General features: G+C 47.1%; 1 protein-coding gene and 1 long non-coding RNA gene across 4 annotated transcripts in view; one reads left to right on the forward strand and one right to left on the reverse strand.

Moving 5' to 3' along the window:
- Positions 1-26,354, forward strand: part of RAB3B (RAB3B, member RAS oncogene family) — a 74,464-nt gene extending 48,110 nt beyond the window's left edge. Inside the window, exons 3-5 of one of the 2 annotated variants that reach the window (XM_002715098.5) lie at positions 2,713-2,831; positions 5,914-6,038; positions 24,430-26,354. In XM_002715098.5, coding sequence (XP_002715144.1) covers positions 2,713-2,831; positions 5,914-6,038; positions 24,430-24,617 — 432 coding nt within the window. In that variant the 3' untranslated portion in view covers positions 24,618-26,354. The remainder of the gene's footprint in view (positions 1-2,712; positions 2,832-5,913; positions 6,039-24,429) is intronic. The other variant, XM_051857805.2, reaches the window with a different exon arrangement.
- The window catches only part of LOC138850651 (uncharacterized), a 111,985-nt gene that overhangs the window by 84,709 nt on the left and 863 nt on the right, over positions 1-26,413 (reverse strand). Inside the window, exon 3 of one of the 2 annotated variants that reach the window (XR_011390706.1) lies at positions 2,297-2,417. The exons of the other annotated variant lie outside the window; for it this stretch is intronic. This is a non-coding gene — a long non-coding RNA (uncharacterized lncRNA). Of the gene's footprint in view, positions 1-2,296; positions 2,418-26,413 lie in introns of those variants that run through there. 2 annotated transcript variants of the gene reach the window in all.

A 26,413-nucleotide genomic window follows, 5' to 3' on the forward strand; every position in this document is an offset into this window, starting at 1 on the left:
GGGAAGACTGGCTGGTCCCCACATGAGGACATTGAGAACACCTATGAAGCATCCCATGTGCTGCGATAACACTTCGCTGCCATTTTTTTCTTTGTTTGCCTCTGTACATGTTTGTCTTTCCAACCAAACTATGAAATGTTTAAGATCAAGAATTGTCCCATGGGGCTGGTGCTGTGGTGTAGAAGGTAAAGTCACCACCTGCAGTGCTGGCATCCCTTTTGGGTGCCGGTTTGAGTCCTGGCTGCTCCACTTCCAATCCAGCTCTCTGCTATGGTCTGGGAAAGCAGTGGAAGATGGCTCAAGTCCTTGGGCCTCTGCACCACCTGGGAGACTTGGAGGAGGCTCCAGGCTCCTGGCTTCAGATTGCCCAGCTTCAGCCATTGCAGATATTTGGGGAGTGAACCCGTAGATGGAAGACCTCTCTCTCTATCTCTGCCACTGCCTCTGCATCTCTGTAACTCTGCCTTTCAAATAAATAAATAAATAAATCTTTTTTTTATTGTCTCTTTTTAAAAAATGTTTACTTCTCCTTATATAAGAGTAATACCAGGGGCTGGTGCTGTACATAGAAAGTTAAGCTCCCCTCTGCTGCTCCAGCATCCCCTATGGGATGTTTGAGTCCTGGCTGCTCCACTTCTGATCCAGCTCCCTGCTAATGCACTTGGGAAAGCAAGGAAAGACTGCCCAAGTGCTTGAGCCCCTGCACCCACATGGGAGGTCCAGAAGAAGCTCCTGGCTCCTGGTTTCTGGCTTTTGTCAGGCCCAGCCCCAGTTGTTAAGGCCATTTGGGGAATGAATTAGCAGATGGAAAGTATCTCCCCCCCACACCCCATTTCTCTTTCTCTCTGTAACTCTATTAAATAAATAAAATAAATCTTAAAAAAGAGTAATACCTGATCATTGTAGAGAAAATAAAAATACATTAAGAAAATAGAAATTCTAGTAATTCTTGAATCTCATTCACAGGTAATTTCTATGAATGTATTTGTTTCCAATTTTTTTCTCTGCACATATACATTGTATCATATATATAAACATTGTCCTATGTCATTACATAATCTTACATACATAAGCTTATATACAACTTTTACATTTTAATCTTTCTCCTTTTATTGAATTTCTAAGCTTTTAATACTTATTCACTATCTAAATAAAGCTATAGCATTTTCATACATAAACTTTTTTTTTTTTTTTTTTTTTTTTTGGACAGGCAGAGTGGACAGTGAGAGAGAGAGACAGAGAGAAAGGTCTTCCTTTGCCGTTGGTTCACCCTCCAATGGCCGCCTCGGCCGGTGCGCTGTGGCCGGCGCACCGCGCTGATCCGATGGCAGGAGCCAGGAGCCAGGTGCTTTTCCTGGTCTCCCATGGGGTGCAGGGCCCAAGCACCTGGGCCATCCTCCACCGCACTCCCTGGCCACAGCAGAGAGCTGGCCTGGAAGAGGGGCAACCGGGAAAGAATCCGGTGCCCCGACCGGGACTAGAACCGGGTGTGCCGGCGCCGCTAGGCGGAGGATTAGCCTAGTGAGCCGCGGCGCCGGCAACTTTTTTTTTTTTTTTTTTTTTTTGACAGGCAGAGTGGACAGTGAGAGAGAGAGACAGTGAGAAAGGTCTTCCTTTGCCGTTGGTTTACCCTCCAATGGCCGCCGTGGCCGGTGTGCTGAGGCCGGCGCACCGCGCTGATCCGATGGCAGGAGCCAGGAGCCAGGTGCTTTTCCTGGTCTCCCATGGGGTGCAGGGCCCAAGCACCTGGGCCATCCTCCACTGTACTCCCTGGCCACAGCAGAGAGCTGGCCTGGAAGAGGGGCAACCGGGACAGAATCCGGCACCCCAACCGGGACTAGAACCTGGTGTGCCAGCGCCGCTAGGCGGAGGATTAGCCTAGTGAGCTGCGGCGCCGGCCCATACATAAACATTTTTTAAAGATTTATTTTATTTATTTGAAAGAGATACACAGAGAGGTAGAGCCAGAGAGACAGAGAGAGAGAGAGAGAGGTCTTCCATCCGCTGGTTCACTCCCCAAATGACTGCAGTGGCCAGAGCAGAGCTGATCCAAAGCCAAGAGCCAGGAGCTTCTTCTGGGTCTCCCATGCAGGTGCAGGGACCCAAGGGCTTGGGCCATCTTCTGCTTCCCCAGGCCATAGCAGAGAGCTGGATTGGAAGTGGAGCAGCTGGGACACAAACCGGTGCCCATACTGGGTGCCGGTGCTGCAAGATGGGGCTGCTCCACAGTGCTGGCCCCTGTACATAAACATTCGATTTTCTGTATCTGTGGGAAAAAATTTTAGCAGGAATATTTCTGGGTCCAAGGGTATGACATTTTAATGCTCTTAATATTTCCAAATTGATTTCCAGAAGGTTGAAATGAGTTCCACACCCACAAACAAGTTGTAAGGTTGTACGTTTCACTGCATCTTCATCTGTAATGGGAATTATTATTAAATACAAAGTTAAAACTTTTTAAATATAGTAATTATCCATATACACTTCTTCTTTGACTTGTTCATGCTTCTTACTGATTTTTATATTGGAATTTTCATATTAATTTCAATGAAGTTTTGAGAATCATTTTATTCTAGTAACCAAACACACAGAAGACACAAAATAAATGTTCCTTAAATATACCTGGAGCATTTGTTAACTGTCTTGGGGACTCTTTAGGAACCAAAGCAGACTTTCTAGGAGGCTGACTCTTCTTTCGTTTTCCCACCCCAGGACACTGCTGGGCAGGAGCGGTACCGGACCATCACGACGGCCTACTACCGTGGGGCCATGGGCTTCATTCTGATGTACGATATCACCAATGAGGAGTCTTTCAATGCTGTCCAAGATTGGTATGAGATTCACTCATTCATTCATTCAGCAAAGTAACATGTGCCGGTCTCTGCTGTGTGCATGAAAACCCAGACAAATCAGATATGGCTCCCATCCTCATGAAGACTGGGGCAGGTGGAGTATCTGTGCCATGGCTGTTCTGCAGAATCAGAGAGGCTGGGCAAGTCAGACCCACAACTCTAGTGCTGGTCAGCACCAGGCTTATCTCTTGCTTTCTTTTGCCCACAGCTACCATATTAATTGTTTTCTATTAGTATAATGAAATACCTGAGGCTCGATCCTTTAAAAGGAAAAGAGGGGTATAGGTTCCCCCGACTGTGTCTCATGGTGGTGGATGGCATCGTGGTGGGAGTGTGTGTAGGAGGGAGAAATCATGGGAAGCCAGAGAGAAACTAGACAGGAGCCAGCCCTGCTGTTTCATAACAGCAAGATACACACACACACACACACACACACACACACACATATATATATAATTTTTCTTCTTCTCACAACAACTAACCAAGGTTCCACAATACCTAAGTCAGTCACTTCAGAAAGCACTCCCCAGTGACCTAAGACCTTCTACTACCCCACCTCTTAAAGGCCCCACTTCTTTACATCACCATACTGGGAATCCAGCTTCTAACACATGAACCCTTGAGGGACAAACCACAGCAGTTACTCTTTGAGGCCCTCACTCCTCCCAAGGAGCAGTTTCTGTGACTGTGAAAATCTTGGTGACTTGAAGCCTTGAGCTAACAGTAGCCTCACGGCCTGCCTGCTGCACTCTCCTGCCTTAGCAGCTGTCCAGGATGTCACCGGTGTGTCTGCCATTCATGGGGCCTGTGTTCTCCTTTTCTGTTTCTCAGTTATCCTCTTCTTCCTCCTGTCTCCCCATCTCTCGTTCACAACTCCTTCTTCCTGGGACCACCCTTCCCCCTCCTTCTCTTCTTTTTTCTCTTCCCCTTCGATTTCTGTCTCCAGTCGTGATTTTTCCCCCTCTTCCTCTCTCCCCTCTACCTCCTACAGAGTGATTAGCGTCTCCACACTGCTCATCCCCCCATGTCCTTGACGTTCTTCCCTTTCTCCATCAGTCTCTGTTCATTCTGCCTCAGGAACATAGTGACTTTAACACCTGGTGACGATTCCTCCAAGAATAACCTGAGCTTGTTGCTTATCTGGGAACTGAAGAGGATGCAGTGGGAGAAGGGAGGAAGATGAAAGGAAGACGAACATGGGAAAAAAAGGACAGTTGTCTCCAGTTACCTGCCTTAAATTGGACGACTAAGTGTCTGTCTCCTGCAAACCCTGGCCTTTGAATTTCGTTTCTGGGCATCTCGGTCCCAGCCCAGTTCCCTAGTCCCCACCTGCCATTCAAACCACGGTGCCCAGAATGGAACCTGGCTTTTTGTGGACCCACAACAAATGATAGTTGAGTGAACTGCATGCTTTGAGGAAATGGCTTCTCAGTGTAGACAAGAAGGTTGACTGTGGAATCAACTTTAGCAGATAGGCCCAGGTTAGTTAGATTGAGTACCAGTGTCAGGATCTGTTTCAGGATTAACCACTCACTGCCTCATTTATTCATTAAACATTCATTGAAAACTCTGTTCTGTCTGTCCTGGGTATTGGCATCCAAAGATGCATAGGCCAGGGCTGGCGCCAAGAAGCAGTAGGTTAATCCTCCGCCTGCAGTGCCGGCATCCCATATGGGTGCTGGTTCTAGTCCCGGCTGCTCCTCTTCCCATCCTGCTCTCTGCTATGGCCTGGGAAAGCAGTAGAAGATGGCCCAAGCCTGAGGGCCCCTGCACCCATGTGGGAGACCCAGAAGAAGCTCCTGGCTCCTGGCTTCGGATCGGCGCAGCTCCAGCCATTGCAGCCATTTGGGGAATGAACCAGTGGAAGGAAGACCTTTCTCTCTGTCTCTCCCTCTTACTGTCTGTAACTCTGCATCTCAAATAAGTAAATAAAATTGTTTAAAAAAAAAAAAAAAAAGATGCATAGGCCTGTCCCTATCCTCAGGGAGAGATAAAGTCATCCTGGTGCCATAGGTGCCATGGTGAAGGTACAGAGGATCAAAAGGGAAAGTAACCATTTGTATCTAATTGGGTGGCTGGAGACAGAGTTAGGCTCATCCCCACAAAAATTGTCTCTACAATGTCAGGGTCCTATCTTTCCCCCTCCATTATTGATTTATTTATAATTATAGACTTTTTAAAAAGACTTATTTATTTATTTGAAAGGCAAAGTTACAGAGAGGCAGAGGCAGAGAGAGAAGTCTTGCATCTGCTGGTTCACTTCCCAAATGGACACAACAACCAAAGCTTGGCTAATCCAAAGCCAGGAGCTTCCTCCAGGTCTCCTCCTCGGGCACAGGGGCCCAAGCACTTGGGCCATCTTCCACTGCTTTCCCAGGCCATAGCAGAGAGCTGGATCAGAAGTGGAGCAGCCAGGACTCGAACTGGTGCCCATATGGGATGCCAGCATTGCAGGCAGCGGCTTTACCTGCTACACCACAGTGCCGGCCCCTGTTTCTCTTACAAGGACACTAATTCCACTTAATAGGCCTGTCCGTCATGACCATTACTTCCTAAAGGAAATACTAGTCCACTGAGGATAAGGCTTCAGCATGTGACTCTGAGAGGCTGGACACATTCAGTCCATATCAGTGTGATGTATCTGCCAGCTTCTTGTCACTATAGCTAAAATGCTTAAGAGTTGAGAGGCGCTTCTTAGGAAGATTTATTTCAGCTTACGGTTTGGAGGGTCACAGTCCATGACTGGACAGCCCATTGGTTTGGGCTGAGGCTGGAGGATGGTGGAGGGAAGATCACATGTGAACCAGAAAACACAGAGACACAGGGAGTCTACACTCTTCCTCTACCTTCTGTGTGTTCTGTGCTTACAACACCATCATGGTTCGATCATGCGGCCCTACCCTAGCAGCCTAACCCAATCACTTCCCAAAGGCCCCAACCTTGGATACCACAGCTGGATCAAGCCTCCTCCCCAATCCATCAGCCATTAGCATCTCCTTTTATATTTGTGTGATGTACCTATGAGTTTTGTGCTGTTTCTGACAGTTCTGTCTCCTTTTAGGGCTACTCAGATAAAGACCTACTCCTGGGACAATGCCCAGGTTATTCTTGTGGGGAACAAGTGTGACATGGAGGAAGAGAGGGTTGTTCCTACTGAGAAGGGCCAGCTCCTTGCAGAACAGCTTGGTATGTGCATGACATGGATGCGTACTTGTGCATGTGTACTTGGGAGTGGGACTGAGGGGACATTAGGATGTGTTATCATTGTGAATTATGTATCTATGAGCTCCATGCTTATTGTTTTATATTTGTGTGATATACAAATGGGCTTTGTGCGTCTGAATTTTGAATAATTATTGTTTATAATATGTAAATATTTTGTAATATTGAACACATAAGTACATTTAAAATTTTTTTAAAGATTTACTTATTTATTTGAAAGGCAGAGGCAGAGAGAGAGAGAGAGAGAGAGAGAGATCTTCCATCTGCTGGTTTACTCCCCAAATGGCTACAACAAGAGTCAGATGATTCATCTTGGTCTCCCATGTGGGTGCAGGGTCCAAGGACTTGGGCCATCTTCCACTCCTCTCCCAGGTGCATTAGCAGGAAGCTGGATTGGAAGTGAAGCAGCTGGGTATTGAACTGTTGCCCATATGGGATGCCAACACTTCAGACTGTGGCTTCATCCCGCTAAGCCACAGCACTGCCCCACCCCCCGTATTAAATTTATGAGCTCTTTTTAAATTTATTTTTATTTTTAAAGATCTATTTATTTACTTGAGAAGCAGAGTTACAGAGAGAGAGGGAGAGCCAGATAGAGAGGTCTTCCATCCACTGGTTCACTACCCAAATAGTCACAATGGCTGGGCTGATACAAAGCCAGGAATGAGGAGCTTCTTCCAGGTCTCCCACGTGCAGGGACCCAAGCACTGGGGCCATCTTCTACTGCTTTCCCAGGCCATAGCAGAGAGATGGATCAGGGAGCTGGATTGGAAGTGGAACATCCAGGACTCGAACAGGTGCCCATTTGGGATGCTGGCGCTGCGGGCAGATGCTTAGCTTACTATGCCACAGCTCTGGTCCCTATGAAGTCTTTTTTAAACCAAATTCTTCCACAAAGGATTTGAAATGTCTTATAAAAATCATCATAGTACAGCAATATGAAATAAATAAGAAAATTGGAGCTAACATAAAGCAAGAGAAAGGAAAATAAGAGGAAACCAGGGTAAAATGCATGTGTATGGCCGGCGCTGCGGCTCACTAGGCTAATCCTCCGCCTAGCGGCGCCGGCACACCAGGTTCTAGTCCCGGTCGGGGCGCCGGATTCTGTCCCGGTTGCCCCTCTTCCAGGCCAGCTCTCTGCTGTGGCCCGGGAGTGCAGTGGAGGATGGCCCAAGTGCTTGGGCCCTGCACCCCATGGGAGACCAGGAAAAGCACCTGGCTCCTGGCTCCTGCCATCGGATCAGCGCGGTGCACCGGCCGCAGCGCGCCAGCCGCGGCAGCCATTGGAGGGTGAACCAAGGGCAAAGGAAGACCTTTCTCTCTGTCTCTCTCTCTCTCTCTCACTGTCCACTCTGCCTGTCAAAAAAAAAAAAAATACATGTGTATGTCATAAATTCTTAGGCACTTGCAAGAACTGGGCCAAAATTTTGCCTTTGAGCTTCCTACCCACCATTCCAAAGAGGGAAACATAATCAGTTACATGGGTTCAGAGTGTCCTTAATGTGAAAACAAACCCATTATTCCAGTGAGGTATTGTTCTTCATTGCCAGCAGTAGAGCAGACTGTATCCTTCCAACAACAGCAATACTGGGCATCATGGCCTGTTTCTTACAGTTTCTCTTAACACTGATACTTATCATTAAAGCACAGTTCTCAACAAAAGTAATTTCATGGAGGGACAAAGCTATGTGGTTCAAGTGTGCAGTTCAGTGATGCTCTGACTTATCCCACAGTTAAAGCATTTTGACCTCTGTGCTCCACTGAGGTCTAGGTGCCCATAACTCAATGGCCCCATAACAGAGCCCATACCCACGTTTGCTTAAAACAGCAGCTTTTATTATATATATATATATAGTATATTATGTATGCACACATAAACAGTGTAAGATTGCCTTAGAGAAAGAGTGTCATGCCCACAGAAAGTTTGAAAATTTCCTCTAGAAGAATAGATGGATTGCTAACTTTTAGCCAATCTCCCTAATTATTTCTTACACTCTGGGTGCTATAGGCACTGAGAAGTAGAGTTTAAAGTTATACCCTGACAGTTCCTGAAGTGCAGATATTTGGGCATGTAGATGAGTAAGCTGTAAACCTACAAGTGTGAATTGTGTATTGCATGTATTATGATTGTGTGTGTCCTACACTTCCTTCTCTTTACTCCTAGTCCCCAAAGTAACCTGGACTAGAAATTAAACTGCTAAGTACTTAATAAATAGGAAGGTTGGGTCACCTTGGTCTCACTGTTTCTCCTTATCACAAAGGTTCTCAGGGTCCTGAAAGTGTCTCTACTTGATTCACAGAACATAAACACATGGTGAAGCCCGCATTTTGATAGGTTCAGGCCATCTCTTTCTGCCTTCAACCCACAGTCTTTAAGGAGACTCCTGGCACTCTCCCTCCATTTACTATATCCCATCTGTTTGGAACGTTCTATTCTACTATCTTTTACCTCTTTCAGTTCGTGAGCCCCAACTCGGCTTTCAAAGCAAGCAAGCTCCACATCTTCTATGAAGTCCTTCCTGGTCCCCTTGAGCTCTTTGCATTATGCTCCCATTTAATGTAATTTGTGCATGCAACAGAGTACACATCACCCTTGTTTATACTCATTCACTTGTCTGTTTCCTGAAAGCTCTTTGAGGACAGGAAATGAGTATTGTTTAACTTTGTACCCACAGTGCCTAGCATATGGTCTAGCATTGCAAAAATATGTTTGATTAAGTTTTACTATGTCAGGTTTTAGGCTACTGCAGTAAAGAATTCCTGTATGTGCTAGGTGCTGTGCTGTGAAATAGGGTGCATTCCCTGGTCTGAAGCGGCTTGAGCCAGTGAGAACAGGTGGAAACAGCTATAGCCCAAATGATCGTGACTGTGACAGAGGGATGTGCTGGGATTACAGGAGCACCTGACAGTTGGGGTCAGAAACATGATGCCCAATTGGAGTCTTGAAGACAAGTAGAACCAGCCAAGTGAGGAAGAGAGACAAGAACGTTCCGGGGGGCGGGGGCATAACATGGGCAAAGACAATGAGCAGCACTAATCAGTGGGTGGTGTGAGCCTGGAACAGTGTTGCCCAAAGAGAGGGACTCATGGCACCTGAATTGTGCAAGAGGGTTTTATGTATTATTTTGATATGTATTAGAAAAGCATATAGGGGCCAGCACTGTGGCGTAGCAGGTAAAGTCGCCACCTGCAATACTGGCATCCCATATTGGCACCAATTCAAGTCCCAGCTGCTCCACTTCCGATCCAGCTCTCTGCTATAGCTGGGAAAGCAATAGAAGATGGCCTAAATCCTTGGGCCCCTGCACCCATGTGGGAGACCTGGAAGAAGCTCCTGGCTCCGGCTTTGGATCGGCACAGCTCTGGCCATTGCAGCCAACTGGGGAGTGAACCAGCAGATGGAAGACATCTCTCTCTGCCTTTCCTCTCTCTGTGAAACTCTGACTTTCAAATAAAATAAATAAATCTTTAAAAACAACGAAAAGCATATAACCAGCATGTTGAACCCTTACGATTAAACAAGAATAAGTTTTTAAAAGATGAGTTAGTTTTTTATTAGGAAAAAAATACAACCAGCATGCCGAATCCTGTGATTAAAATTTTTTAAGGACCTCATTAAAAAAAAAAAGATTTATTTATTTACTGGAAAGTGAGAGTTAACAGAGAGAGAGACAGACAGAGAGACAGAGAGACAGAGAGAGAGAGACCTTCCATCTGCTGGTTTATTCCCCAGCTGGCTGCAATGGCCAGAGTCAGGCCAGGCCAAAGCCGGGAACCAGGGACTTCTTCCAGGTCTGCCACATGGATGGTAGGGACACAAACACTTGGGCCATCTTCCGCTGCTTTTCTCAGGCCATTAGCTGGGAGCTGGATCAGAAGTGGAACAGCTCAGGCATGAACCGGCACCCATATGGGATGCCAGTGTCACAGGTGGGGGCTGTACCTGCTATACCACAACACTGGCCCCGACAGATTTTTAAAAGGTGAGTTGGTTAAACATTTGCTAGGTGCTTCATGTACTAGATACTTGTCTAAGTGTTTTAAAGTATAACTCAATTAGTTTAATCCCCACAAAACTCTCCAAGATATGTAACTTTTCTTTGTTGTGAGGTATGTGTTTCTACAGATGAGAAAAGTTGGGTGACTTGCTCAAGGACACATAGCTGCCACCTAGCAGTGGTCTGGCTCCGCAGCCTAAGCTCCTGAGCACTTAACCTTCTTAGAGCTGATATATATTGAGCCAGGTACTGTATGAAATGTTTAGCATGAATTATATCTTTTTCTCTGTGTAAGTCTTCTAGGTTGGTACTATAAACTATTTCCGATACACTGAAAACAGAGGTTCAGAGAGATTAAGTAACTTGCCCAAAGCTATACAGTTAAGAAGTGATATAGTCAGCATAGATCTATTAAATTTATATAGGAACACAGATAGAAGTGAGATTTTTTTTCTTAAAGACTTTATTTATTTATTTGAGAGGTAAAGTTACAGGCAGAGAGAGGGAGAGACAGAGAAACAGAAGTGAGATTAATTCTTTGTGTAGCCTTTAGGAAGGCCTTTGAAGAAGGCTTTAATGACTTGGTCAGATGTAGTCAGGTCAAGGTAACCCATCTGTCTTATACAGCTTCCTGAGCTTTCCTCTGTGCCTACCAGAACTCGACTGTTTATGGGTTTATTTCCTTTTCTAGCCCTTGAGAGCAGGAATTATGTCTGAATTGTTTCATTACCCAAAGAACCCAGCATGGAGTGATATTCATTCAGATGTTTCACTTATTCATTGAAAAATATTTGTTGAGCACATACTCTGAGCCAGGTTATATGCTGTCTCTTAGGGTATAATTAATGATGAACAAACTAACTGTATTCTGTATTGTCATGGAAATAATGGGAAAGTATTAAACCAATAATTATACAAATAAATACATAATTAAAAGTTGTGTGGATGAATAGTATGGTATGTGAATGATACATTAATACAACTGTTAAAATTGTGGTAAGTTCTGCTTAAGTTAGGACTGCTGTTAAACCAGCTTTAATTTAAATATATTTATTACCTCCTGTCAATGAACCCAAGACTCAATTGCACTCTCCATTTCTCAGCTTGACTTATCTCCTCAGCTCCTGATGGAGCCAGACTCTGCACTGGGATAAAACATATAATAGCAGCTCCAAATTCATATTTACCCAACTCCTGTAAAAAGAAGCCCCTCTCTTGGCCAGTGTACAGCGATCTCAGGGAAGACAATGATGGGTCTCCTATGAGTCACATACCCATCCCAGCAGCTGGAAGAGGCAACTATTGTAACTTACAGCTCTACCATGACCATGTAAAATTGTGGCTCCCTGAAGGAAGGAATGATAGGCAGAGAAAAAGTACATTAGTCTACCACACATGCTATGAAGAAAGTGAAGAATAAAACTTAATCTTAGGAGATCTAATGTCTTGAGAAAATAATATTTAAGCTGAGAACTGAGGGCACTGTGTTTGGTGCAGCTGTTAAGAGTCCTCTTGGTATGCCCACATCCCCTATTGGAGTCCCTGGGTTTGAGAACAGCTATGCTTCTGATCCAGTTTCCTGCTATGCATACCCTGGGAGGCAGCAGGTACTTTGATCCTTCACACCCTTGTGGAAGACCCAGACTGAATTCTGGGCTCCTGGCTGTTTTGGTTTTTTTTTTTTTTTTTTTTTTTTGACAGGCAGGAGTGGACAGTGAGAGAGAGAGACAGAGAGAAAGGTCTTCCTTTGCCCTTGGTTCACCCTCCAATGGCCGCCGCGGCTGGCGCGCTGCGGCCGGCACACCGCTGATCCGAAGGCAGGAGCCAGGTACTTATCCTGGTCTCCCATGGGGTGCAGGGCCCAAGCACTTGGGCCATCCTCCACTGCACTCCCTGGCCACAGCAGAGAGCTGGCCTGGAAGAGGGGCAACTGGGACAGAATCCGGCGCCCCGACCGGGACTAGAACCCGGTGTGCCGGCGCCGCTAGGCGGAGGATTAGCCTAGTGAACCGCGGCGCCGGCCCGGCTCCTGGCTTTGACTTGGCCTTGCCCCAGCTGTTGTGGTCATTTGGAGAGAAAACCAAGGTATCAAAGATCTCTGTTTCTCTCTCTACTTTTCAAACAAATAAAAATAAATAATTTTTTAAAAAGCTGAGAGGTAAAGGATGAGAAAAAATTAACCAGGAAATAAGTGGAGGTTGGGGGAGGGGGGTATGTTACATCAAGAACAGTCCAAATGTGAGTGAGGGCCTGAAACATTCACGGAATTGAAAGGCCATGTAACAGGGACAAAATACCCCAGGGGAGAATGGTGTGCGGTGAGGGTGGACAGATGTTAGATTACACGGGATCTTGTAGACTGTGTTAAGAATTTTATAAGGAGATGGTCAGATCTAGGAACAATGAGAGGGGATGCTCAGCCTTCCCCACCCCCGCCCCAGTGCGTATCCCTCGCGGCCCCGGGTATTAAGTCATTCTTTGCTCTATGAGATTCCTCCTCAGGACTCCCTTCTCTTTAGCTTTTTTTTTTTTTTTTTTTTTTTTTTTTTTTTTTTTGACAGGCAGAGTGGACAGTGAGAGAGAGAGACAGAGAGAAAGGTCTTCCTTTTGCCGTTGGTTCACCCTCCAATGGCCGCCGCGACCGGCGCGCTGTGGCCGGCGCACCGCGCTGATCCGATGGCAGGAGCCAGGAGCCAGGTGCTTTTCCTGGTCTCCCATGGGGTGCAGGACCCAAGTACTTGGGCCATCCTCCACTGCACTCCCTGGCCACAGCAGAGAGCTGGCCTGGAAGAGGGGCAACCAGGACAGAATCCGGCGCCCCAACCGGGACTAGAACCTGGTGTGCCGGCGCCGCTAGGCGGAGGGTTAGCCTAGTGAGCCGCGGCGCCGGCCTCTCTTTAGCTTTTCTCTGCACATTTATTGTTATGGCCAGTGATTAGCATCTATTAAGGCTGGGAGTAACAGCAGGCTTTCTCTGTTCTCCAAGTTCCTGGGACTTAGGTGAAGTCAGAGAGATGCTGAGGCAGGTGGATCTTAGGGAGGGCAGAGCAGTTTCAGATATATCTGTTCTGGGAAATATGGCATTTTAGGGTCTGTACATCCAAGGGTCCCTCAGAAAGAGGCTCCTTATCCTTTTCCTGGATCTGCTAGGAGGTAACTTTGGCCAGAGCCCAGGCAGATTAATGAAAGGGAAATATGCCTCCAACTACAGGAGAAGGAAACAAAATTTAAAATGTGGCTTTGAAACACATACATATACACTCACTGCAGCATGCTATAGTGAGAAAAGCTTCCACCACTACTTTACGATGTGACCTGGAGTACCTGTTTCCTGTCTCTGGCTCTCAGTTTGCCCATCTGTAAAATGGGTTGTTTAATGTGTTGAGTGGGAAGTTCTGTTTGATCTACACCACTTTGATTCCATGATTTCAGTTCACACAATTCCCCACTTATCATTCAGAACCTTATATACTGCTTTATTTTATGTGCTCAATAAATTTTGTTTTGTATTGAGATGGACTATAGAGACTTACATCATTGAACTTGTTTGCAGAGAAACAAAACCTAGACAGTACTGATAATGACTAACAGTGACTTATAACCCACAGTGTGTTTTCAAAATCATTCTCTTGTGATCTTCAGTCACTCCTGGTGGGTGTATAAGGTAGCATTATTGGGGCTGGCATTGTGGTGTAGTTGATTAAGCCTCTGCCTACAATGCTGGCATCCCATATGGGCACTGGTTCCAGACCTGGCTGCTCCACTCCTATTATTTATTTATTTATTTGAAAGGCAGAGTTACAGAGAGGCAGAGGGAGAGGGAAAGAGAAAGAGGTCTTCCATCTGCTGGTTCACTCCCCAGATGGCTGCAATGGCTGGAGCTGAGCCAATCCAAAGCCAGGAGCCAGGAGCTTTTTTCAGGTCTCCCACACAAGTACAGGGCCCAAGGACTTGGGCCATCTTCCACTGCTTTCCCAGACCATAGCAGAGAGCTGGATCAGAAGTAGAGCAGCTGGGACTTGAACCGTACCTACACGGGATGCTGGCATCACAGGCAGTGGTTTTACCAGCTATGCCACAATGCTGGCCCCTGTTCCACTTCTGATCTAGCTCCCTGCTAATGTACCTGAGAACAGCAGCAGAGGATGAATGAAGTCCTTGGGCCTCTTTTGGGAGAACTGGAAGAAGCTCCAGGCTCCTGGCTTCAGTCTGGCTCAGCCCTGGCTGTTGTGGCCATTTGGGGACTGAAATAGTGAATGGAAAACCTCTGTTTCTCCCTCCCTCCCTTTCTTTCTGTAGCTCTGACTTTCAAATAAATAAAAAATAATTCTTTTTTTTTTTTTTGACAGGTAGAGTGGACAGTGAGAGAGAGAGACAGAGAGAAAGGTCTTCCTTTGCCGTTGGTTCACCCTCCAATGGCCGCCGTGGCTGGTGCGCTGTGGCCAGCGCACTGCGCTGATCCGATGGCAGGAGCCAGGTACTTATCCTGGTCTCCCATGGGGTGCAGGGCCCAAGTACTTGGGCCATCCTCCACTGCACTTCCCTGGCCACAGCAGAGAGCTGGCCTGGAAGAGGGGCAACTGGGACAGAATCTGGTGCCCCAACCGGGACTAGAACCTGGTGTGGCGCCGCAAGGCGGAGGATTAGCCTAGTGAGCCGTGGTGCCGGCTGAAATAATTCATTTTTTAAAAAAGATAGCATTGTTATCCATGTAGTAGTACATTATTTTTATTATTGTACATTATTGTCACTACAGTAAATCAGTGATTTTACTGATGATGAAGGTGAGGTCAGACCATCCAAGATTTCGTAAAATATAATGAGCTGGGTAACACTTCTCTTTTTTTTTTTTCATTTAAAGATTATTAATTTTTCTAAGAAATATAAATAGTAGCTACCAGGCCCAAAACTCAAACTCAGACTTGGGAATCAAAATTCTAATGGTCCCATTATATCATCCACTGGTGTTTTCCCAAAAGCTTGCCACAATTTGTTTTTTCAAATTTCTATCCTCAACACAGAGTTAGTAAGATTTCTTTAGATTATGTTTTGGTGACACACAACTTGAGTCAGGGGCTTCAATAATAAAGGCTTATTTTTCACTGGTATTCTATGCCAGCTGCTAATCAGATGTAACTCTGTTCCTTGTGTCTTCAGACTTTGGGATGGCTAAACCACACCACGCCTATTACAGCTTCTGTTGGCACTTGGGTCATATTATGTCCGCCTGTTTCCATTGACAAAGCAAGTCACATAATCAAATCTGATGTTGATGGGGTGGGGAGATTTATTCCTCCCACAAGGAGGCCCTGCAAGCCGGTTGGCCTTAGGGAGAGATGTAAAATCTCTTGCAGAAAGGTCAGTGACTGTTTGTTATAGTCACTGACACATGGTGGACCCTGGGGACAAAGAGAGGAATGTGTACCTTGCCCTCAAGATACTCACGGATGTGTAGGCATCTGTGCAGTGGTTAAGCCACCACTTGGGACACATGCAGCCCATGGTGGAGTGCCTGGGTTTGATCCCTGGCTGTGCTTCCAATTCCTGCTACTGCATACTCTGGCAGGCAGCAGGTAATGTCTCAGGTACTTGAGTCCCTGCCTTGTATGTGTCAGATCCTGAGATCCAAATTGTTTTATGGGCTCCTGACTGCTGTGGGCATTTGGGGAGTGAACCAGCAGATGAAAGAGATCTCTGTCTCTCTCTCAAAGAAATTAATAAATAACATAAAAAAGACACTCATTGATCAGGATAACAAAACGATAATGGTATCATTTGAACATTCTTCCAGTAAATAGCTGTGCCTGTCACTGTCATTCTTCATCTTGCTCCTGCTCTGTCTCTTGCAACCCTCTCTGGGGAGTTGACCTTTGCATGGTGTGTTTCCTGAGCTCCTGTGACAGTGGCTTCTGGTTGGGTTTAGCCAAGGGGAGGTACTGATAGGTGGCTGAATGTGGGGAAAAGGGAGAAATGTGGATCTCCGCCTCCACCAGAGCTGGCTCCTCCAGCTGGGACTGCTCCTGTTCTCTGATTCTGCACCTATGGTTCCAGCTCCTCTCGTAACTTTTGTTGTTGTTGTGTTGTTGTTGCTGTTGATAATCTCTGAGTTTCTTCACTATTCTGTTGGGCTTCAGTTCTCCCATTATTTATATACAAATTCCCTCTAGATTAAATGCTTAATAGTAGGCCAGCGCCGCGGCTCACTTGGCTAATCCTCTACCTGCGGTTGGGGTGCCGGTTCTGTCCCAATTGCTCCTCTTCCAGTCCAGCTCTCTGCTGTGGCCCTGGAGGGCAGTGGAGGATGGCCCATGGCTCCTGGCTTCGGATCGGCACAGCGCCGGCCGTAGCGGCCATTAGGGGAGTGAACCAACAGAAGGAAGATCTTTCTCTCTGTCTCTCTCTCACTGTATATAACACTCTGTCTCTCTCTCTCACTGTCTAACTCTGCCTGGCAAAAAAATAAATAAATAAAATAAAATGAAAAAATAAAAATATTTAATAGTTCCAATTTTCATGATTCAAATCTGACCAAATCATATAACATGCCATGAGACTATTGGGGAGAGGTACATTGTATGCACTGAATGGTGGGAAAGGGAAGGCTGCTTAGAGTCAGTGACCCCAAGGTCCCATGTTGTGGTGTAGCAGGTTAATCTGCTGCCTGGGGCACTGGCATCCCATATGACCACCAGTTCATGTCCTGGTTACTCCACTTCCAATACAGCTCTCTGCTAATGTGCCTGGGAAAGCAGTGGAAGAGGACCCGAGTGTTTGGGCCCCTGCCATCCATGTGAGAGACCTGGATAGAATTCTGTCTAAGCTCTTGGCTTTGGTCTGGCCCAGCCATAGCTGTTGCAGCCATTTGGGACACGAACCAGCAAATGGAACATATCTGTCTCTCTCTAACTCTGCCTTTCAAATAAATAAATAAATCTTTTTAAAAAAATCAATGACTCAGCTGGCGCCGCAGCTCACTTGGCTAATCCTCTGCCTACGGTGCTGGCACCCTGGGTTCTAGTCCCAGTCGGGGCGACCGATTCTGTCCCGGTTGCTCCTCTTCCAGGACAGCTCTCTGCTGTGGCCCAGGAAGGCAGTGGAGGATGGCCCAGGTTCTTGGGCCCTGCACCCACATGGGAGACCAGGAGGAAGCACCTGGCTCCTGGCTTTGGATCAGCGCAGCCCGCTGGCTGCAGTATACCAGCTGTGGCGGCCATTTGGAGTGTGAGCCAACGGAAGGAAGACCTTTCTCTCTGTCTCTCTCTCTCAATCTAACTCTGCCTGTCAAAAAAAAAAAAAAAAAATCAATGACTCCACATATGTGTAATGAAGATGATTAAGAGTAGGAGGGCCGGCGCCGCGGCTCACTAGGCTAATCCTCCGCCTAGCGGCGCCGGCACACCGGGTTCTAGTCCCGGTCGGGGCGCCGGATTCTGTCCCGGTTGCCCCTCTTCCAGGCCAGCCCTCTGCTGTGGCCAGGGAGTGCAGTGGAGGATGGCCCAGGTGCTTGGGCCCTGCACCCCATGGGAGACCAGGAAAAGCACCTGGCTCCTGGCTCCTGCCATCGGATCAGCGCGGTGCGCCGGCCGCAGCGCGCCGGCCGCGGCGGCCATTGGAGGGTGAACCAACGGCAAAGGAAGACCTTTCTCTCTGTCTCTCTCTCTCACTGTCCACTCTGCCTGTCAAAAAAAAAAAAAAAAAAAAAAAAAAAAAAAGAGTAGGAACTAGAGAGTAATGGTATGGGCAAAGGTACAAAAAGAGAAAGTGTTGGTATTTCTGGAACATGGTATAAGTCAGGAAGATGATACTGGAGAATTAGACAAAGGCTAGGATATGCAGTGTCTTGAGTGTTAGGCCAATGTGACTGGATATGGAGTTAATCAGACCTCTTTCAGTTCCAGTGACACAAATCCAAGTCAAAAGAGCTCAGCTTATAAGACAGGGGCATACTGAAGCAAAATGAGAGAGAAAGTCATTGGAAATGAGGTGGTCAAGAAATGAAGAGTCCAAGGTGTTGGATGGCTTGTCCATATGACACTCGAAGCTCTGAAAATGATATCAAGCTTGGGGGTAGAAAGGAAAACAGTGAATCCATTGCCAAAATCATCAGTGACCCTAGGGGTGTGAGTTGGATCCTGATAAATGATGAGATGAGAAGCTGTCAGCAGAATGGAGACTGGATTTGAATGCAACAGTGAAGAAGAAATGTTCTAGAGCAATGTGGGGATGAGGAGAGATGAGTTTAGCTGATTGCAAGTTTAGGCATAGACTCTGAGGTCTATCCAAATCAGCAGCTGGCCGTGTGGATGCAGTCTGTGGGTCTGTGATGGATGCCTTTGGGCAGGACAGGTACACGTTTCGGGGTCAGGGGAGCATCTCAGAGATTCAAGAAATAATCAGGCCCCATTAAAGACAGAAGAAATACGATTGTTATGAAGCCAATTAGAGGGAAGAAAGGACTGGAGGCTAGTCTGCTTTAATTGGTTGTCAGCTTCCTGACTTCACTGGATTCTCAGCTCCTGAGGATCCTTATTAATGAACTTGAGGAAAAGGTTACCACCTGGGCCTACTAATGAAGACCCTTGCAGGAATTTGACAGTAATCGGGCAGGGGTGCATCTAGGGTTTTGCTAAGCAGAAGAGATCCTTGAACTACCTAGCCCCATGACCTGGTAGCTTGAATCAGAGTTCTCATACTTCGAGTACCTTTGAGATAACAATGACAATATCTGCTTGGCATGACGTATATGCTCTCTGTGTTTGGTCTCCTAGTGTCTCACCTCTCATCACTTTGGGTTTTCTGCTCTAATGGTAACTAACGGTTATGATCCTTCTAGCATTTAGCAAGGCTGTTTTTTGCCCCTTAGCTGTGCTTATGCTGTTTTCCTGCCTCATATGCCAAGGTGCTTATGTTCATACATACGCTCACAATCACATCTTTGTCTGATACCTGTTTAGGTATCAACTTCCCCAAGATACCCTCCTTAGCCCCCATGCTTGGTTAGGTACCTCCCCTGGCTTCCCACCATTTGAGCACTAATCACTGTGGTAATGTCACTGTGTCTACCACACCAGACTAGGAGCTCCTCCAGGGTAGGAACTGTGATTCACCCAGTGTCCCCAGTGCTCAGTGTCCACCATGCCTTGCTTAGCTGTCATACCCTTTGCTGTCTACATCCCCTCAGTCATACTCTCTGTGCTCATTTCCCACCTCCTTCATTCGGCCAACACTCAATGATTCCTACAGCTGGTGCTGGAGCTGAGATGAATGACACAATCTTTGCTAATGGAATTTTCTTTCTAATGATTTATTTATTAATTTTTGAAAGGCAGAGTGACAGAGGAGAGGAGGAGGAGGAGGAGGAGGAAGAGAGAGAGAGAGAGAGAGAAATCTTCCATCCACTGGTTACTCCCCAGATGGCTGCAGTGGCCAGGGCCGGGCCAGTCCAAAGCCAGGAGCCAGGAGCTTCATCTGGGTCTCCCATGTGGGTGGCAGGGGCCCAAATACTTGGGCATCTTCCACCTCCTCCCCAAGTGTAGGGAGCTGAATCAGAAGCAGTGCAGCCAGAACTCGAACTGGCACTCATATAGGGTGCCAGCATCAGCTTTACCTGCTGTGCCAAAACTCCAGCCCCTGTCAAATGGACTTCTGCCACACAGGGTAACAAGTGCTATGGCAGAGAAAAACACAAAAGAAAATGAAGAAGTCATATCTAAGATAAGTCTTAAAGAATGAAAAATTAATTAGGTAAAAGACTTTAACTCAGGGCTGGCATTGTGGCATAATGGATTAAGCCGTTGCTTGCAATGCTGACATCCCATATGGGTGCCAATTTGAGTCCCAGCTGCTCCACTTCCAATCCAGCTCCCTGCTAATGCACCTGGGAAAGCAGCAGAGGACAGCCCAAGTCCTTGGGCCCCTGCACACATATGGGAGACCCAAATTAATCTCCTGGTTCCTGGCTTCAGCCTGGCCTAGCCCTGACTACTGCCATTTGGAGAGTGAACCAGTGGATGGAAGAGCTCTCTCTCTCTCTCCCTCTCTTTCTCTGTAACTCTGCCTTTCAAATAAACAAAATAAATCTAAATAAATAAAATCTAAAAAAAAAGACTTGCCTAGTTCTGATTTTTTTTTAAAGATTTATTTATTTATTTGAGAATTAGAGTTACAGAGAGAGGGAGAGTCAGAGAGAAAGGTCTCCATCTGCTGGTTCACTCCCCAAATGGCTGCAATGGCTGGAGCTAAGCTGATCCAAAACCAGAAGCTTCTTCCAGGCATCCCACATGGGTGCAGGGGTCAAAGGACTTGGAGCATCATCTGCTGCTTTCCCAGACCACAGCAAGAGCTGGGTCAGAAGTGGGGCAGCCAGGACTCAAACTGGCGCCCATATGGGATGCCGGCACTGCAGGCGGCGGCTTTACTCCTTATGCCACAACGTTCTCTCTCAGTTCTGATTTTAAAGGTTCACAACCCCACTAGCTTCAGGAAGCTTCTTCCTCCTTTCCTCTCCTGCCATGCTTCCCTCTCCTGCATTGTATGGCCTCTGGTTTGCTCTACCTGGATTAGAATGTTATAGATTGATCTATTACTGGTCCAACTGAAAGTAAGACAAGAAACTTATGCTGATCCTTGGTTTCCTAATCTGCAAATTACAAGAGACAACCCTTGTCTGCTCTCCCCTGCCCCACCTTAACAAAGTTGTGTTGATGTTTCTAAATAGATCACTTTATTTTTTAAAATTTATTCAAGAGGTAGAGAGGCAGCACGAAAGGACAGATTGAGAGCTCCCAACTACTGGTTCTCTCTCCAAATGCCTGCAACAGCTGGGGCCGGGTTGGAGCCAGGAGCTGGAAACTCAGTTCAGGATTCCCACATAGATAGCACAAATCCAACTATTTGAGCCATCACCTGCTCCCTCTCAGGGTACACATTAGCTGACATCGAAGCTGGAGCCAGGAATTGAACCCAGGCATTCGGAAATGGGGCGTCTGATCACTAAACCAAATACCACCCCACAGGTTTAAACCTGTATTTGTGAACTGTTAAGGTCTATGCAGATGTGAAGGATTGACATTCTTAGTGGTGTGTCTACACAGCTGAGTTTGATCCTGGCAGTCAACACGAGACCTGGCATAAAGTCAATGTTCAATAAAGACCTGGTTTACTGATTGACCCTGCACAATGAAGAAAAACAGCATTCCCCCAAAGGCCTTGGGAGATGATGGGGAGGCAAAGAAGCTGAGATTGTGGTGGGCTGAGGACAGACAGGAAAGGAAATAATCATGTATTCCATACACCATTCACTTCACATTCTTTGGTGTGTTTCTCACTCCCACCCTATGAGGCAGGTAATATTCAGTTCATTCTACAGATGAGGAGATGGAGGCTGAAAGCGATTAGGCAGCTTGCCCAAGGTCACAGAGCTGGTAGTGATGGAGACGTATTCAAATCCCAATCCCCCAGGCCTCTAGCCATTCATTGCCCTCCTGCACAATGTGGCATGTCTTCTCAGTGCCAACTCTTCAGAAGAGATCTGTGCCCTGGCCTTGACCTGTGTTCTCATCTTCATCCAAACTGAAGGTCAAAGCCCATTTACTACTTTACCTGTTTGTCCCCTTCTGGACAAGTTATATACTCGTCCTGCCTCTCCAAACACCAACCATTTGTGAGAAGCCAGTCAAAGATCTCGGAGTCAATCTTTTGGTGATATTTATTAAAGAAAAGCTGTCTGAAGCCAATGGTTTCCACAGCCTGGGGATAATGAGCCAGCAGCTGCCTCCTCCTTCATCACATGTCCACAATTAGCAGGCACTTCTGCAGCTTGCCTTTCTCAGGTTGGGAAGTGGGCCACAGGCAAGGCTATCAGCACCCCCATGGGGGAGGGGCTGATGGGAGCTGTGAGTACCTTCCAGCTGGGGGCGGGGAGGAAAGGAGCTTTGCTGCAGCATTCTCTGTGGATGGTGGAATAATAGGGAGAAGGAGGCGGACGAAAGGCATCCCCTCCTTTGTGGGAGAAGGTGATGGAAGAGGGAGGAAGAAGAAGAGGTGAGAGGAGCAAGATGAGAGAGGAGAGCAGAAAGGGGCGGCCATGATAACGGGCAAGTGGCGTGCAGCGACGTATTCATCATTTCGCTCCATCCTCCCAACTGCTCCCAGCAGGAGGACGCTGTCACTATTCCTACTTGACAAGAGAGGAGTCTGCCATTCAGAGAGACTAAGTGATTTGGAAAGGTGAAGTGACTTGCCCAGATTCAGACACTGCTGTAGTCAGATAAAATCAAAGGAGGCAAAAGAGACTTGTAAAGGAAGACAAAGATATAGCTGGGGAAAAGATGCACAGTGAAAGGGAGAAAGAGGAAGAAACAGGAAGGAAGCAGGGCTGTGTAAGGACTCTGGAGCCAGCCAAACCCAGGGCGAAACCCAATTTCCACTAATACAGTCACATGGTCTTATGTGAGTTATGCAATCTCTTGGAGCCTTCATTATCTCATTTATAAATTGGAGATGATGATATTTACCAAACAGACTGTTGTGAGGATTAAATAAGATGATGTTTGTAAGGCTCCTGACATTGCGTCTGGCATATAGTAGATGCTCAATAGATGCTAAGAATGCCAAGAAGAAAATGCAAGGAGCACAAGGGGAAAGAAGGAGCTAAAGGCAGAGAGGAGCAGACAGGCTTTTCAGAAGAACTAAAGAAAGCCTGAAGAAAGGGAAAAGAGGACAGTGGGCAGACAAGAGGGGAGAATGGCTCCCTCAGGGACATCAGGAGGACACTTTATGCTCCTGCGGGCTGCCCCCAAGTTTCCTGGAGGGAAGTAGCCACTTTGAATTTGTTTGTGTCTCTTTGGACAACCAAGTTCTGTGCATTGTCACAGAAAGGGTCATGAAGGATCTCAAATATAAAACAGACAAGAATGTCACACACCCCAGGAGCTTTCCCTTGACCTTTTGTTGGGTTTGGACATGAAAGCAGAGATCTGTAGGATCATTTCAGTGGTGGTCAGGAAAGAGGAACCCCACTTAGTGGAGATAAGCCAGTGTGTCTGCAGTGGAGTGAATAGAGGTTCACTGTATCAGTATGAGGCTTGAGGTGCCTTCTAGAGCCCCGACCAGGCTGGGGTGGGTGGGAGGCAAGAGAAAGGGAGGAAAATTCCTGGTCAAAAGTCCAAAATTAGCAGGTAGCCACTACTTGGGAGGCCTGCATCACATACTGGAGTGCCAGTTCGAGTCCTGGCATTTCTACTTCCAATCCATCTTCCTGCTAATGTATCCTGGGAGACAGCAAATGATGGCTCAAGTGCTTGGGTCCCTGTCACCATGTGGGAGACCTGGGTGGAGTTCCATTGCTCCAGGCTTCAACTTGGTCCAGCCTTGGCTGTTGCTGGCATTTGAGGAGTGAATCAGTGAATGGGAGATGCATCTCTCTCTCTCTCCCTCTCTCTTCCTCCCTCTCTCCCTCCCTCCCTCCCTCTGCCTTTCAAGCAGATGGGGGAAAAAAGTCCGAAACTAATGTGGCATTTGGCCTAATGGTGGAGATACTGCTTGGGACCCCCACATCCCCTATCAGAATGCCTGGGTTTGAGTCTCAGCTCTGCTCCCAGTTTCAGCATTCCTACAAATACATAGCTCAGGAGGTAGCAAGGATTGGCTCAAGTGGTTGGATCCCTGTCTTCCACATAGGAGAGCAGGGTTGGCTTCCCCGCCAGGACTTCAACCTGGCCCAGATCTGGCTGTTGCAGGCATTTGGGGAATGAAATAGCAGATGGGAGATCTCGCTCTGTTTCTGTCTCTTTTCTTTTCAAATAAGTAAGGAAAACAAAGAAAAAGAAAAAATTGTAAAAGTCCCAAGTCTGGACTTGCCATCCTGGTGTATTTACTTGTCTTGAGCAAGCCAACCTATTTCTCTAAGCCACAGCGACATGGAGAGGATTTAACACTCCTTCCCCCAGGGGCAACATAAAGATAAATGAGATAATGCTTTGGAAACTGGGAAGCACTGCACACGTATTTATGTATTCACTCTTTCAGCAAACACTTAAAGACACCCCCTCCTCCACCCCATGTTCAGGCACAGGGCTCTACACTTCTGATGTAATACTTGAAATAGCTATGATGTAGGTAAAAAATTATCAGCATTGACAAACCAGAAAATGGACTTATAAAGAGAGTAAGTGACTTGCTGTGGGCTAAGCAGCCGTCAGTGGTAGAACTAAGATCTGAGTCTAAAACCCCTGCCCTGTAGCACCTCCTGGAGCAGCATCCTCTGCCCACAGAACTGGCCTCCTTGCTTCACTCCAGAGTGCTGGGAGCGGTGGGGAGATGGAAAGAGTCCTTACTTCTCTCTCTTCTCTCTCCAGGGTTTGACTTCTTCGAAGCCAGTGCCAAGGAGAACATCAGTGTGAGGCAGGCCTTTGAGTGCCTGGTAGATGCCATTTGTGACAAGATGTCAGATTCTCTGGACACAGACCCCTCCATGCTGGGCGCCTCCAAGAACACGCGCCTGTCGGACGCCCCACCACTGTTGCAGCAGAACTGCTCATGCTAGGCAAGGCCCACCCTCCTCACATCCCCTCCTGCGGCCCCACACCTGCTCTGCCCCTCCTGTTCCTTGCTGTGCACTCCCAGCCCGAGTAAGCTAGGCTGCTGCTGTTCTTGGCCTGCCCCCAGGGTATGCTGCAGATGGCCCCATCACAGACCCCCAGCCCTAGCCTGGCAGTGCAGGTCGGTCAGCAGTGGGTGGAGATTTGCCTCACAAAAGAACGCTTTCTGTTTTACAAACGGGATTCACTGCTGGGACTTGAAAAGCTGGCCTCTTTTCTGCCTTTAAAATAAAATTTCCTCCATCTATCAAAATTTCACACACACACACACACACACACACACATACACACACAATTTCTGGAACTGGCCAGATGTGTCAAGTGAGACCCACCTGTGCAGCTAATCCTATTACAAAGAAAGCCTCACAAAGTGCAGACATGCTTGTTTCATGTCAGGCTCCCCATGGGGCTTCCTCTCCAAGCCCTGTGCCTGTTACCACGGATGCCCGCAGGGCCCGGGCAGTTGCTGTGGTGACAGGGCCAGAGCTAATCTCCGGAGAGCTCCGGTCTCTCATGATGCTGGAGGAGCAAAGGCTGAGTCAGAAACACACTTAGAGGAAAAAGATTATCCCCTGCAAAATGTCAAAGGTTCCTGCTCTGCAAAAGGGCAAGCAAGTGAGCTCGAGAAAGACAAAGAGAAACACCAGCCAGAAGAAGAAATAGGTCATGAGTTTCTGATACTGCAGCTTTCCAGCTGCTCCGTAACTGGGAGCTCCACTCAGACTCCCAGAATCTGAAAATTCTCGAGTTGGTGGGAATTGACCTGACCTCTTTGGGCTGGTCACTTCTCACCTTCCTGTCTCTGACAAGTGGTTGTGGAACCTCATACCCCCCATGTCTCTTTCTTTTGTGCTTCAAAAACAGGCAGGAATGGGAGCAAGCTTATTGTCCACATTCTCTGTGGGCAGCTCTCATAGTCAGTAAGTTTTCCTTGCTTCATACTGAAATATGGCTCCTGGAAAGTCTTCTTACTCTTCCCACCCCATTTATATAAGCTCCACTGTCACAGTCGCTGCTCCCCGTGCTCCATGGTACCCTTAGATGATCTGAGCACAGGGATCTGGGACCTGCCCTTTCTCTGAGTCAAAACCTCTATAATCCAACCCGCCATTCTTCATGGGGTCTCCTCCCATCATGCCCCTTTCTTTCAGCCCATCTTCCGGTTACTCCTGAGCAGTCCAACTGAGAGATGCGATTGAAAGCAGAATAACTCTAAGGGGGCGTGACCCTGAGAAATTGAACAGCTGAACTCAGAGGTATCACTTCAACCCCCATTCTCCTAAGAGTGAAACCAGAGAGCCTGTGTGAAACCACTTGGGGGTGTGTGTGTCACCCCTTCATTAAACACCTGAAGTAAAAAAGATACTATGAGGTCAGAATGAATTAGCTCAGGATTCTAGCTTTCTTGGACACAGGCACATGTTTGGGTTTTAGCTGAAACAATGACAAGGAACTGGCAGTGGTTCCTGAAAATCTCTCTTCTCCACTACGGCAGGAATCCTCAGCCTCCTTCCACTACACTAACATACACGTTACAAGTTCATGGGTGGAGGTGGGGGGGGGCACAGGTAGTCTCTCCTCAGTTTCCTCTCCACTTCAAATGCAGCTGATTATCCCATTATCCCAGGAAAGTGTGTTCCCTAGCCACTGGTCTAACAACCAAATAAAAAGAACCATCGGTGCGGTGTGGTGTAGAGGAGAGATTTGCACTTGGAATCAGGAGACCTGGACTCTGCCATTG

This window comes from Oryctolagus cuniculus, chromosome 7 (assembly GCF_964237555.1).
Source record: "Oryctolagus cuniculus chromosome 7, mOryCun1.1, whole genome shotgun sequence".
In the NCBI taxonomy this organism is placed as follows: domain Eukaryota; kingdom Metazoa; phylum Chordata; class Mammalia; order Lagomorpha; family Leporidae; genus Oryctolagus; species Oryctolagus cuniculus.